The sequence below is a fragment of the Alnus glutinosa genome, chromosome 13 (genome assembly GCF_958979055.1).
Source record: "Alnus glutinosa chromosome 13, dhAlnGlut1.1, whole genome shotgun sequence".
Classification (NCBI taxonomy): Eukaryota; Viridiplantae; Streptophyta; class Magnoliopsida; order Fagales; family Betulaceae; genus Alnus; species Alnus glutinosa.
In genome coordinates, this window is record NC_084898.1 from 14,023,183 (window position 1) to 14,037,741 (window position 14,559).

Sequence of the window (14,559 nt, forward strand, 5' to 3'; positions counted from 1 at the left end):
AGTTTCGACTTTATCAAGATCAGGTTCCACACCTTTGGAGTGCCTTCATCAAGGATAGGCAGATCCTCGATCCGATCCTTATTGCCAATGAATGCGTTGATAGTAGATTAAGATCTGGGGAGCCAGGTGTCATATGTAAAATGGATCTGAAGAAAGCATACATGGAAGCCATGCCAAAATTATAGTTCTAAAGGAAGCGTTTCTTGTTCTCTTTGGTATTGCTAGTGTGAAGGATGCCTCAGTTGCGGATAATATGGAGATTTTGGGCGGTTCTACTCAATGGAACATGAGCTTTGTTAGAAAGGCGCATGATTGGGAAGTGGATGTCTTTGCTTCCTTCTTCCAGGCGTTGCACTCAGCCATTGTGAGTAGAGATCGTGCGAATAGGCTTTGGTGGGTCTCTTCCAAAAAAGGTCTATTCAAGGTCAAGTCCTTCTTTAACTCATTGGCTTGCTCTGAAGGTAGTCGTTTCCCTTGGAAGAGTGTGTGGTGGACTCGAACTCCTTCGAAGGCAATTTTTTTTGCATGGTCGGTGGCCCTAGACAAGATCTTGACTATGGATAATCTCAGAAAGAAGCGTGTTATCATAGTGGACAGATGTTTCTTGTGCAAGAGAATTATAATTATTATTTATATTTTTTGCTATTGTTTTCTCAGATGTTTTTGCAAAAAGATTTTTAAAATCAATTAGAGGCTAGTATAATTATAATTATTATGCCTTGAGATTGATTAATTGTGCCATTCTATATCCCTATTAGCAGAACCACCACCCCACCAGTCCAAACCTCCTAGTGCAGGTGTTTTCAGCATGTTAATGTACTACGAGTGAATATTATGAAACAGAGGAACCAACAATGTAAAGAAACTATCGGATAATAAATTACCATCCAATTGATACTGCAACAAAACCATCAAGGGAGAAAAAAGTACATTGACGATGTTTAGCAAGACAGAATAATGGAGTTTTGTCATATACCATTAACTATAGTAAATAGGTCATAGAGAAGATGAACAATGCTACAGGGACAAAGAAAGTTCATACTACCTTCAGTCTTCCGTAGCATGTTGGTGCAGTCCTTATAGTTGAAAATTACAATTCCAGCCTTCAACCTAGAGAAGAATATACAGCCAAAGATATTATATAACAGCAAACAAAGAAACCAGAGATGGAGCAAACAAAAAAACCAGACACATTAGATTAGCAAGCTGATGATACTAACATGAGTTGGAAATATTTATTTTATTTTTCTTTAAGAAGACGAGTAGAGACAGATAAATGCACCAGTGAGAAAAAGTAATTTAGTCCCAATTGATGCAGTGAAAAAAGGTAGAGGAAGACCAAAAATAACATAAGCAGAAATACATAAGAATGATATGTTAAATAGGAAGCCGACAGATAGTATGATTTTAGATAAGAGATGGAATGGCACAACAGAATACTTTCGTTTTTTTATAAGTAAAGCAAATTCATTAAAAGCACAAGGGGCATAACCCAAGTACATAAGACGAATACAAGAGAAGAACACCCAAAACTAGATCAAGAACAATGAAGAGAGCACAAATATCTACTAAGCTAGAAATCTTAAGAAGGGCATTAACAAAGATCCACTCAAAGATTGATTTAAGAAAACAAAGTTGTAGCTTTGAACTTGTCTTCTCGCAATCTTCGAAACTTCAGCAGGCCAAGCGCTTCACCACCATCCGGGAATAACCCACCCTACTCCAAACATCTGAAACACCAGATTTCACAACTCCCTCGCAATATCATAGGGAAAAAGAAGGTTATCCAGAGTTTTCCTACTCTTTTTACACATACAACACCAATCCATCACTATCATGTGACACTTGCAAAGATTATCTGTGGTGAGAATTTTTCCTCGGGATGCTGTCCAAGTGAAGAAAGCCACCCTCAAGGGAGCCTTAGACCTCTAGATGCTCTTCCAAGGGACAAAGGAGTCAACGTTGGGGAGGACAACTTAGTAAAAAGTTGACCTCGAAAGATCTTTTTGAAGGATTCCAACAGAACTTATTTTCCTCTACCTAACACAGCCTAACAAAATAGAGGGCACTGAAAAGCGAGGATAAAGACTCCAACTCCCAATCATGCACCAACCTGAAAAAAAATTATGTCCCAATGCACTCTGTCATTGTGAGCGACCATGTGGTAAGCCACCAAAGCATCCCTAGCCCTTGCAATGCAAAATAACTCCAGAAAGGTTTCCTTTCGAGAACGATCCGCACACCAAATGTCATGCCAAAACCTAGTCCAAGCGTCATTACCCACCCCGATACTAACAAAACTAGAGAAGGCATCCCAGCCTCTCTTAATATGTTTCCAAATAATCACCCCGTATGGATCAGTAACAACATTAGATCACCAACCACCCGCCTGACTACCATATTTTTTATCCACTATCTATCTCCAATAAGCCTCTCTTTCCACAACATATCTCCATATCCATTTCCCCAGGAGAGCCTGATTAAATGTGAACAAACTCCTTATTCCCAAAGCCTCCAAGATGAAGAAGAGTACATACCTTTTTCAATTAACAAGATGGAACTTAGACCCATTATCCATTCCCTCCTACAAGAAATCCCTCTGTAATTTTTCCAACCGATTAGCAAGACTTATCAGGATAGGGAAGTGTTACGGACCTATGTGCGACGTAGGAAGCGTGGGCAGGAAGCAAGCGGACACTTAGCCAAAGACCCCATTAGGGTTCAAGGAGAGGATGTAAGTGGCGGCTGTAGTAGTGAAGGATGAGAATGGAAAGTCGGTGTTTTCCAGCAAGGGTTTCGGTAGTCATCTTACAAGGAAAGTATCTCCTAGGAATAAGGAACATGATTTCCACTAGAATAGGATATTGCTATAATAAGGGAATTCCTTATAGACAAGAATTCCTAGAAATAAGGGATTTGATGTAATTCCATAATTATATTCTGCTTGTAATCTCTATTTAAAGAGATCCTGATTCATAATAAAGCATGATCAATTTACCCTAAAAATTCTCAACTCTCGTGGTTGAATTAGGAGGCAGAGGTACCTCGAATACCTCGTATCAATCCTTCACCCTACACCATAGGTAAATCTAGGAGGTTCTATCCTGCTGGTTTGCCCACCCACAGACCAATAACTCGATCCCAGACCCAGTCACGCAACAACTTGGTATCAGAGCCAAGTCCTGAAGTAATGGAGCAACGAGTGGAACGCATGGAGAAGGAAATAGAGAAACTAACGGAGGGTCAGAAACGCATAGAAGAGATGCTGAGCGCCCATATCTCCAAGAATCCGAACCCTCGGGAGGAAGAACAGAGTAAGGCAGCAAGTTCATCAAAGGGCCGAACTGGAGGATTCAATCGAACTGAATCAGGTAATTCCTTTCCTAAGGTGGCCAAGTTAAATTTTCCAAAATTTGACGGCTCAGAAGACCCAACAAGTTGGGTGTGCCGGGCAGAGCAGTTCTTTGAATTTCAGGGGACTGCCGAGGAGGACAAGGTGGGATTGGCAGCCTATCACCTGGAAGGAGAGGCCCAACTGTGGTATCAATTGTTTAAGGAGAGTGAGGAGCAAGTGTCGTGGGAAACGCTGAGGAGTGGACTGCATGTGCGGTATGGGCCGACCCAATTTGACGATTTTTTTGGTGATCTCACCAAGCTGCGTCAAACAGGGACGGTGCGGGAATATCAGGGGGAGTACGAACGCTTGCTGAGCAGGGCTGGGCGTCTTTCGTTAACACAGCAGGTGAGTGGCTTCATTAGTGGGCTGAAAGAGAGTATAAGGCCGGAGGTTCAGGCTTCTCGGCCCTCCACCCTCACGGCTGCAGTGGGGTTGGCACGGTTGTATGAGGCAAGGTTGACAGCGCAACGACGGCCGACTTACCCCTATGAACCCCGAAGAACCATGGGCCAGGCAAGTGCACCACCGTTACCATCCGCAAGCCTTATGCGGAACCGATCCCCGGTGATCAAAAAGTTGAACCCGGCTGAATTGAAGGAACGAAGGGAAAAGGGCCTCTGTTTTAATTGTGACGACAAGTTCTCTCCGGGGCACAGATGTAAGAAGCTGTTCCTGATTGAAGGAATTTATGAGGAAGACAATGATCCTCCAGATGAGGAAGGGGCGCGAGGAACTTGGGAGGACGGCGAACTAGAAATTCCGGAAATATCTCTCCATGCAATATCTGGGGTACAAAACCCACAGACTATGCGCATTGAGGGAACCATCCGGAAGGCCCGGGTAATTCTGCTGGCAAACACGGGAAGCACACACAATTTTTTGAACACTGAATTGACCGAGCGGCTGGGCTTGGACCCCGACAAACAGACGGCCTTCGAGGTTTTGGTGGCTAACGGGGAAAGACTTCCCAGCAAGGGGAAGTGTTCTGCGGTGCCAGTATGGTTGGGAGGTACCTTATTCAAGCTGGAATTTTTTCTTGTTGATCTACAGGGGTACGATTCAGTTTTAGGGGCACAATGGTTGAAGATGTTAGGACCCATTCTGTGGGATTTTTCCTCACTCTGCATGAGATTTCGGTGGCAAGGGAAGCAAGTCATGCTGGTTGGATTGGAGGCACCGAGGAACAAAATGCTGGAAGGTCCAGAAATGCAGAAGGAATTGAAGCGCAACGGAGAGGGAGTTCTCCTTCAGCTATTTGCAGTACAGTTGGGGATTGAGCAGTGCTGCCCAGAAGTAGACAGCCCGGACCTTCAGCGCCTCCTGGAAGAATTCCAGGAAATTTTTGGTGAGCCCCAAGGGTTGCCCCCGGGTGCGACCTCAAGACCACAAGATTCCCCTGATTCAAGGCTCTTCTCCAGTGAACGTGAGGCCCTACAGGTACCCCTACTATCAAAAGAATGAAATAGAAAAGATAGTGCTGGAATTACTTAACAATGGAGTCATCCGAGCCAGCAATAGCCCATACTCCTCACCAGTTTTATTGGTCAAGAAGCATGACGGATCGTGGAGGTTATGTGTGGATTATCGCGCCCTCAATCGGATCACTATCAAGGATAAGTATCCGATTCCGGTCATTGATGAACTGTTGGATGAATTGCATGGCGCGCAATACTTTTCTAAACTGGACCTCCGCTCCGGGTACCATCAGATTCGGATGCAGGAGCAGGACATAGAAAAAACAGCCTTCCGGACGCATCACGGGCACTTCGAGTTTTTGGTAATGCCCTTTGGCCTCACTAATGCTCCATCCTCCTTTCAGTCCTTGATGAACGACGTATTTCGAGAATATCTACGTAAGTTCGTTCTCGTTTTTTTTGATGACATACTGATTTACAGTAAGTCTTGGGAGGACCATATATATCACTTGACTTGTGTCTTTGGCATTTTGAGAACTCATCACCTGTTTGTGAGAATGGACAAGTGCAGTTTTGGCCAACAGCGGGTGAACTACCTAGGCCATTTTATTGAGCAAAATGGAGTAGCTGTGGACCCTTCCAAAATCCAAGCTATGCTGGATTGGCCGAGACCTTCCAACATCAAGGCACTTCGGGGCTTCCTAGGGCTTACCGGCTACTATAGGAAGTTTATCCAGCATTATGGAACGATTGCCCGACCCCTCACTCAACTCTTAAAGAAAGACGCTTTCGGGTGGAATGAGGAAGCCAGCAGCTCATTTGATCACCTTAAGGAAGCCATGACAAAAGCACCGGCATTGGCCCTACCTGATTTTTCCAGGACCTTCGTCATCGAGTGCGATGCCTCGAGCAGTGGAATAGGGGCTGTGTTGATGCAGGACCGTCGCCCCATTGCGTTTTTCAGTCAGGCCCTTCATGGTCGTAACCTCTCTCTTTCCACCTATGAGAAGGAAATGCTCGCCCTCGTCACTGCCATTCAGCGATGGCGCCCCTACCTCTTGGGCCAACGATTTGTGGTTCGGACCAACCACCATAGCCTCAAATACTTGTGGAATCAAACTATCACCACCGAGGCTCAACAAAAGTGGCTAGCCAAGCTCATGGGCTATGATTTCACGATTGAATACAAGCAGGGGCACGATAATCGTGTTGCGGATGCTCTCTCTCGACAGGAGGAAGGAACTCTCATGGCCCTTTCTATACCTCTCCCTCACTGGATTGCTCCTATCCAACAGGAAGTTCAGCATGATTCAGACCTCCAGACTTTGGCAAAACGCATTCAGCAGGATGGAGAGGTGGGACCGTGGCGTCTGCAGGGAGGGCTGATTTACTTCAAAAACCGAATCTATCTCAAGGCTGAATCACCCACAGCAGCTGCCATAATTGCAGAATTCCACAACAGTACGCATGAAGGCTACCACAAAGGTTTACAGCGCATTCGGGCTGTTTTTTACTGGCCTCACATGCAACGGCAGCTTTGCAACTTTATAAAAAATTGTGACGTTTGTCAGCGCCACAAAGCTGAAGCTACAAAGCCCGCCGGTCTACTGCAGCCCCTGCCCATTCCCGAACAGATTTGGACGGCTATCTCTATGGACTTCATTGACGGCCTTCCTAAATCCTACGGGCGAACTACTATTTTTGTGGTTGTTGATCGCTTATCCAAGTATGGCCACTTTACTCCTCTCAAGCACCCCTACACGGCACTGCAGGTGGCCCAAACCTTCTTTGAGGTTATTTTTCGTTTGCATGGTATCCCATCTTCCATTGTTTGTGATCGAGACCCCGTGTTTACTGGGCTCTTTTGGCGGGAGCTTTTCCGCTTGCATGGGACGAAGTTTAACTTTAGTTCCGCTTATCATCCGCAAACGGATGGACAGACGGAGGTTGTGAATCGCACTATTGAGATGTATTTGCGATGCTTTACTAGCTCTTCTCCCCGTCTATGGGCTAAGTGGTTGCCTTGGGTTGAGTATTGCTATAATACGAGCTTCCACTCTGCTACTAAGCGGACCCCCTTTGAGATTGTCTATGGGCGCCCCCCCCCCCCCCCCCCCCCCACCTCTCTTACCATTCGTTCCCGGGACTACTCGTTCAGCTGCTGTGGAGGAGGCATTACTCAGCCGAGATCAGGTCCTGCGGGAGGTCCGCCAGCAACTGCTCGAAGCTCAAAATCGCATGAAACAGGTGTATGATCAGTCTCATGTTGAGCGCATTTTTTCGGAAGGCAAATGGGTGTATTTACGGCTCCAGGGTTATAGACAGCAATCTGTCCACAAGCGGAGCAATCTGAAACTTTCCCCTAAGTTCTACGGTCCTTATCGAATTGTCAAACGGATTGGTCCTGTTGCATACCAGCTGGCTTTACCTCCTAAGGCTAAGATTCATGATGTCTTCCATGTTTCGGTTTTGAAGAAATGGGTCAGAAACGGGGTGCCGGTGCAAGACCATCTTCCCACTCTCCACGAGGACAGCCAGCTCCTTCCTCAAACTGTCATCGACCGACGTACTCACCATGGCGTCCTGGAAGTACTGGTACATTGGCAAGGTCTTTCCCCTGCCGAAGCTACCTGGGAACCACTCTCCGACTTTGAGCTTCGTTACCCTTCCTTTGCCCTTGTGGACAAGGGCAATTTGAAGAGCGGGGGAGTGTTACGGACCTATGTGCGACGTAGGAAGCGTGGGCAGGAAGCAAGCGGACACTTAGCCAAAGACCCCATTAGGGTTCAAGGAGAGGATGTAAGTGGCGGCTGTAGTAGTGAAGGATGAGAATGGAAAGTCGGTGTTTTCCAGCAAGGGTTTCGGTAGTCATCTTACAAGGAAAGTATCTCCTAGGAATAAGGAACATGATTTCCACTAGAATAGGATATTGCTATAATAAGGGAATTCCTTATAGACAAGAATTCCTAGAAATAAGGGATTTGATGTAATTCCATAATTATATTCTGCTTGTAATCTCTATTTAAAGAGATCCTGATTCATAATAAAGCATGATCAATTTACCCTAAAAATTCTCAACTCTCGTGGTTGAATTAGGAGGCAGAGGTACCTCGAATACCTCGTATCAATCCTTCACCCTACACCATAGGTAAATCTAGGAGGTTCTATCCTGCTGGTTTGCCCACCCACAGACCAATAACTCGATCCCAGACCCAGTCACGCAACAGGAAGAGAGAAAGGAAATATGTGGGAAGGTTGGAAAGTGTGCTTTTGACCAATGTTAACTGACCACCCTTAGATAAATAGAGCATTTTCCACCCCGCTCATCTTCTCTCCATTTTCTCAATAATTGTATCCCAAATAAATTTGGCCTTAAATGGAGCACCCACAGGGAGGCCCAAATACTTCAGGGGCAAAGACGAAACCGTACAATACGAGCCAGGCCATTCACATTCGGCACATTACCTATTGGGACAAGTTTAGTCAAATTGACCTTCAATCCAGAGGTAGCTTCAAAACAAATGAGAACACATCTAAGGTACACACAATTATATGGTGCAACCCCATAGAAGATAAGGGTAACATCCAAAAATAGAAGATGAGAAATTGGTGCAAACTAGTTTTCGAGCAGGTCTGTCATAATAAAAAGTCATAACTTGAGATTTCAATATCGGATGAAGAATATCTTGGTGGCGTTGGAAAGCTTATTCAAAGGGCTACAAAGTAATATTTCATGAAGATTTTGCAATTCCAACGTTTACTAGGTCAAAACGGGTCATCAAGAGAAATACACAAATAGTACCTGAAAGCCTCAGTCAAAGGTTGGTTGATCCCAGTCGAAGGTCAATCGATGCGGGACAATGGACAATCAATCCCCATTCGACCAACTACGGCATCATACAAAAACCCGAGATGTTCAATCAATACTCGGTTGACTGAGGACTTCATCGCAAGGTCTTGTTCAAACGAGACTTTTGTCCGTTCAAATGCGATTCAGCAGTTTCGTTTTATTTCACATTCCTAGTAAGGTTTGGACTAGTTTGTCTGCATAAACACACTTAGGACAGCTTAGGCCACAGCTTATGGTTATTTTTCTTTAGTTTTTAAAAAGAAACACTCAAAGGTTAAGTTTTCTCCTATTTTGCCTCAAATCCTTAATTTAATTCTTGGTTTTGGAAAGAGTTGTGAGTTTTGTATGTGTTAATTATGCGACCAACTACACCACACTGCATCAGAAATTGATAAGGAATCATCATCACAAATCCCTACCGGAAAACCTGAAATAAAGCCCCCACTCACACCGGCAGACATCATCCAATTCAAAGCTTCCATAACAATTACAATATGAGGAAGAACAGGGGATCATCCTATCTCAAACCACGAGAACTATTGAAAAAGACATTGAGTGCACCACTAATTGGAATAGAGAACCAAACAATGGATATGCAATGCGCAATCCATCTTTGCCATTTCTCCCCAAATCCACATCTCCTTAACATATACAAGAAGAAATCCCAAGGATATAACGTGCACCACATTCATTTGGACCACTACTAGTGAGTCTAAACCTTTGGCACCTACATGGGCTTAGGAGAGGCTCTCCCTGCTTGGTTCTCAAGGTCTATGCTGTTTCTCAAGCCTGCAAAACCCAGGCCCAAGTTCGTCCTCTCGATTAAACACTCTACTTCATGTTTAAGAAGGACCAGAAGAAGTCTCAAGATGCGCAAAATCAAATCTTTCACCCAAAACACCCTAGGAACGTTTGAGTAGACTACCTTTGTAATGCTCAATAAATTGAGTCACATAAAATAAAATAAAAAATTGTTTCAAAATGCATGAAATAAATCATCATAAATTTTGATTATAAGGTACAAGAATACCCTAGAAATATTAGAGCAAACGGTACACAAAAAGGGGTCAAAATTGTACCAAGTGCAAAAATTGATAGTTCTGCCAGAGCAAGCTCGGTCGATCGAGGTGCACATTTGTGCACATGGGCAGCTGAAATGATGTGGCAGCTGATGTGGCAGGTGAACAGTATCCACATTGGTGGCTAGGACACGTGGGGCAGCAGCTAGACAACTGTTTTTAGATAAGTCTGACGCTGCCATGTGTCAATGAATAGTGACACATGGCAGTAGTTGATTGAGCTAGCACATGGCTTGGCTCGATCAACCGAGCTTCATGTCTCGATTGACCAAGACCTGAAGGTCTATAAATAGACAGACTTCCAGAAGCATCTTTCTCACACCAGCTCTCATCTCACTCTCTCAATCTCGGTTTAAGTGTTCTTTGAGTGTATAAGTGAGGGTTCTTGAGTGTTGTGGTGCTACAGAAGTAGTTGCTCGGTCACGAAGTTCAATCGTTCAATTCAAAAGTGAAGTTTTCGGGGGGTAAGGTTCTAAAGCTCTAGCTTTGGATTTTTATCTAGTTAGAGTTTTATTATGCTTTTATATTGTCCAAATAGATGTTAGTTAGATAATATGTTTAAAGTGCAATTGTAATGCACAATAACTAGGTTTTCTATAATACCGTAGTAATGCCCGTATAATTTTAAATGTGGTTATGCTACATTGTTGTTATAATGCTTATATAGCATTGTAAATAGTATAACAAGCTTATAGTGTAGAAATGTTGCCCAAATTATCATAAACATTAAAAAAAAAAAAAAAAAAAAAAAAAAAAAAAAAAAAATATTGTTATTTTATGCGGATTCATAAGTTTTGAAGTTATCTTTAGAAAGTCACATAAAAGTGGTTCTGCCTGCGATTGGTTTACAAACGTAAAAACGTCATTATGTTGCCCGAATGTTTTTGTGATGAAAACAGCTTAAAAACGATGTTTTTATAAAACCCTAGCTTTGTCTAAAGTGTTAAGAATAAACACTTTTTGATATTTTAACTATTAGTTTTGTTGTATATGCGATATATAGAATAATCAAGGAAATGTTAACGTAAGAAATGATCAAAAGATAGAGGTTCAAGACAGTCTGCATGACTATTGCTACTGTCTAGGGTGCCTCGGTCGACCATGCTCAGTATTTCGGTATGATCACAAAAACTTTAGTTTACGTTTAGTACGCAAAATAGCTATTCCATTAGAAAAATGAATAGTTTTTATTGGAAATGGGAGAATCTGGAATGAATTAGCCTTAGAATAGTCATTCTCTCATGGGCAATGACAATGGCTATTCCAAGTGTTAGATCATTATCATATACTCCTAACACTAAGGCTATTCTATTCCACTTTCTTCTATTCCTAATAAAAGTTATTCATTTTTTTTCTAATGGAATAGTCATTTCGCGTACCAAATGTAACCTTAGGGTTTCTCCGGATATGCCTCAGTTGATATTTGGTCGACCAAGCTTCTGGCAGAAAGTCGGATAGGGTTTTGATTAAGGTTTAGGATTTTGAAAGAAATGGTGCGAGTCTAACTGTTAGAAACAATATGAAATACATAGATAGTACGGAGTTTGTTCTGAGGAGTCAATACCGAAGTTTAAGCCAAAGTTGTAAGCATAAACTTACTAACACTGCACTATTTTACAAAAGCATGACATATATGATTTATTGAGCTCCGTTACTTTATAATGAAGATGAATGATATTTTGAAATATTTTACACGTGTTAATAGGAAAATATGATTTTCAAGGGAAACGATTTTATGAAAGTTGAGGTTTGGAAGGAAAACCAATTTTTGGGAAAAATGTAACAATGTGATACTAAATGAAAAGAATATGAAAAAGTCATGTAAATGTATGTAAAAGGAATCATGTGAAAGCCCAGCAGTTAAGGGGGGATTATAAGCCTAACACCCCAATGTTAGAAAAGGGGAAAGAAAGATGCCTAACAACCTGACGATTAAGTGAGATTATGCACTTAACACCTCAAAGCTATAAGAGGGATAAATTGTAACAACCCGGCGATTAAGTGAGATTATGCATTTAGCACATCAAAGCTATAAGAGGGATAAATTGTAGCAACCCGGCAATTAAGTGGGGGTTAAGTATGGATACACTTGTCTAAGTGAAAATGAGAAGTCTGTAAAAGCATGATGCATGAATGTAATCATTTATGTAAAGCATGAAATGAATATGTGTTTATAACTGTTGTTTTCATTATCATGTTATAAACTAGTTTAAATGCTTCATACTATGGGATGTGAAATTATATGTATGTATCAAAAACAATGTAAAGGGAAATATGAGGCTTTATACATATGCACAAACTTCTCTATGTAAGTGGTTATTTTAACAGCTATGACATTTTGGTAGCAAACCCTGTTTTGAAAAAATCTGAACTAGTAGTTACGCTAGCTAGACGTATTTTCAAACGAGGGCTCATGTTATAAAAATGGTTAGTATGCTTAAACTTATTGAGTCGTAGACTCACATCCACCTATAAAATTGTGATAATTTTACAGATTGCGAGGGAAGTTAAGGATGAGTACCCATATGCATGTCTTGGATTTTGTGCGTTAGGCTAATTGGAAGCCTCAGTATTTTGGATGGCTGACTTTTATTAGTCAGTTTATTATATTTTGAAGTACCGCCTGTGTCACCTTTTGATAAACCATTGTTAGATATGTACATTAATGTTGTAAAACAGTGTGATATTTATATAAAGTTGAGGTTTATCTAGAAGTTCTGGTGTATTTAATTTGACATAAGTTTGTGGTGCCAGGAAAGGGAAAAAAAAGTATTCATGATTATTTTCCGCTGCAAGAGTTCTAATATTATATCATGAAGTAGCTTCACGTGGAAAAACAAGATATTTTGGGGTGCAGAGTTTCCTCTCTTCCTTCAAAGTATCTCGGTCTTCCGTTGGGGGCCCCTTTCAAGGCTAAGTCCATTTGGGATGATATAGTAGGCAAAATTAAAAGACAGCTGGCTAGTTGGAAGATGATATATTTGTCTAAGGGTGGTAAAGTTACCCTTTATAGTACTCTATCTAATCTCCCTACGTATTTCCTCTCTCTCTCTCTCTCTCTTCCCCATTCCTTCCAGTGTTGCTAGCCAAATAGAGAAGCTTCATTATGATTTTTTGTGGGGGGGTCTTAGTGAAGATTTCAAATATCATTTGGTTAGCTGGTCCACGGTTTGTTCCCTTATTTCAAAAGGTGGTTTGGGTATCTGGAATTTGAGGACCTTTAATAAGGATTTATTAGGGAAGTGGTTGTGGCGTTATGAGCATGAGGGAGAGGCCTTGTGGAGATCAGTTGTGGATACTAAGTACAATTCTACTTGGGCTGGTTGGTGTTCTTTAGATCCCCCTGGGTCTCATGGAGTAGGGATTTGGAAGAACATCAGGAAGGGGTGGAGCTTATTTAGTAGCCATACCAGACTTGTTCTGGGAGATGGATCCAGGATCAGGTTCTGGGATGATGTGTGGTGCGGAGAGATGCCTCTTAAGGAAGCTTTTCCAGGTTTGTACGACATTGCTTACAACAAGAACTCGCTCGTTGCAACCCATATGATTTTGGAGAACGGATCTTTTCAGTGGGATGTCAGGTTCATTTGAACGGCCCACGATTGGGAGATGGACGTCTTGGCTTCCTTCTTCACCTTATTATATTCTATCAGACGTGATCGTGATAGGGAAGACAAGCTTTGGTGGTCTCCTTCACGCAAAGGGAAGTTTGATGTTAGATCTTTCTATAAGATTCTTGCTTACAAGGAGACAGCTCATTTCCCCTGGAAAAGTTTTTGGCGGACCAAGGTTCCTTTAAAAGTGGCTTTTTTCGCTTGGGTGGCAGCTTTAGGGAAGATCCTTACTTTGAACAATCTCAGAAAGAGGCAAGTCATTATGATTGATAGATGTTGCATGTGTAAAAAGAATTGGGAGTCTGTGGATCATCTACTTCTACATTATGAGGTCACTTGCCTTCTTTGGAATGCCATTTTTAGTCGCTTCAGTCTGTCTTGGGTTATGCCTCGTCAGGTGGTAGATCTATTTGCTTGTTGGTGGACGGGTGGTCGGTCTCGGAGTGCGGTTGTATGGAAGATGGTCCCTTGTTGCCTTTTATGGTGCTTGTGAAGAGAGCACATTTCTTTTTTCTTTCTTTCTTTGTATTCTTGGACAACTGCGTTCCTTGCCCCTATAATGATTAATTATCATGATTTTCTTGTGCTGTTTTCCTCTTCTTCTTAGTTGTTGTTCTTGTATACTCTATGTGTACTTGATTGCTCTTTGCGCTTTTAATGAATTTTCCCTTACTCATCAAAAAATAATAATAATAAGTCAGGGCATTACAACCTTAGCAGAAAATCTAGTATCCTCTAATTCCCCAGTCACTCCCCTATCACTCCATACCTTCGGCTTTGTAACATTGGAGGCACAAATGTCAGAATTGCCCCTGCGTGATGAGGTACTTACCAAGGTTTGCCCCAACCTAGCCAACGCCTCCGCATATGACTGCTTACCAATACCCACAGCAAGAGCCTTTAACACCAGCACCAATGGACTAACGCCCATACCTGTCGATGGGACACCACCAAGAGATTTTTTGATCTTCTCTGCTCTGCTCCAAATGTTGTACATCGAATGGAAATTCCAACACCTTTCATAGCTTGAGGGCGAAAGCTCTCCATCCCTTACAGTCTTTCCCTTCTGGTATAACAATATATCCTCTCCCACCACCATCTCCGTACTCCTCCCCAGCCAAGAAGCGACCATGTTTGTTAAAGCAGCGTTCCGTGATGAAAGCTTTGTTTCCTACCCAGGAGGATTTCACATAATCCTTCAACC

The 14,559-nt window shown here is 42.4% G+C and overlaps 1 protein-coding gene across 3 annotated transcripts in view; it reads right to left on the reverse strand.

Annotated features, from left to right (window-relative positions):
• Positions 1 to 14,559, reverse strand: part of LOC133853803 (polycomb group protein EMBRYONIC FLOWER 2-like) — a 65,141-nt gene that overhangs the window by 32,470 nt on the left and 18,112 nt on the right. For all 3 annotated transcript variants that reach the window (XM_062289832.1, XM_062289831.1, XM_062289833.1), the window contains exon 4: positions 1,046 to 1,110. In XM_062289832.1, coding sequence (XP_062145816.1) covers positions 1,046 to 1,110 — 65 coding nt within the window. The remainder of the gene's footprint in view (positions 1 to 1,045; positions 1,111 to 14,559) is intronic.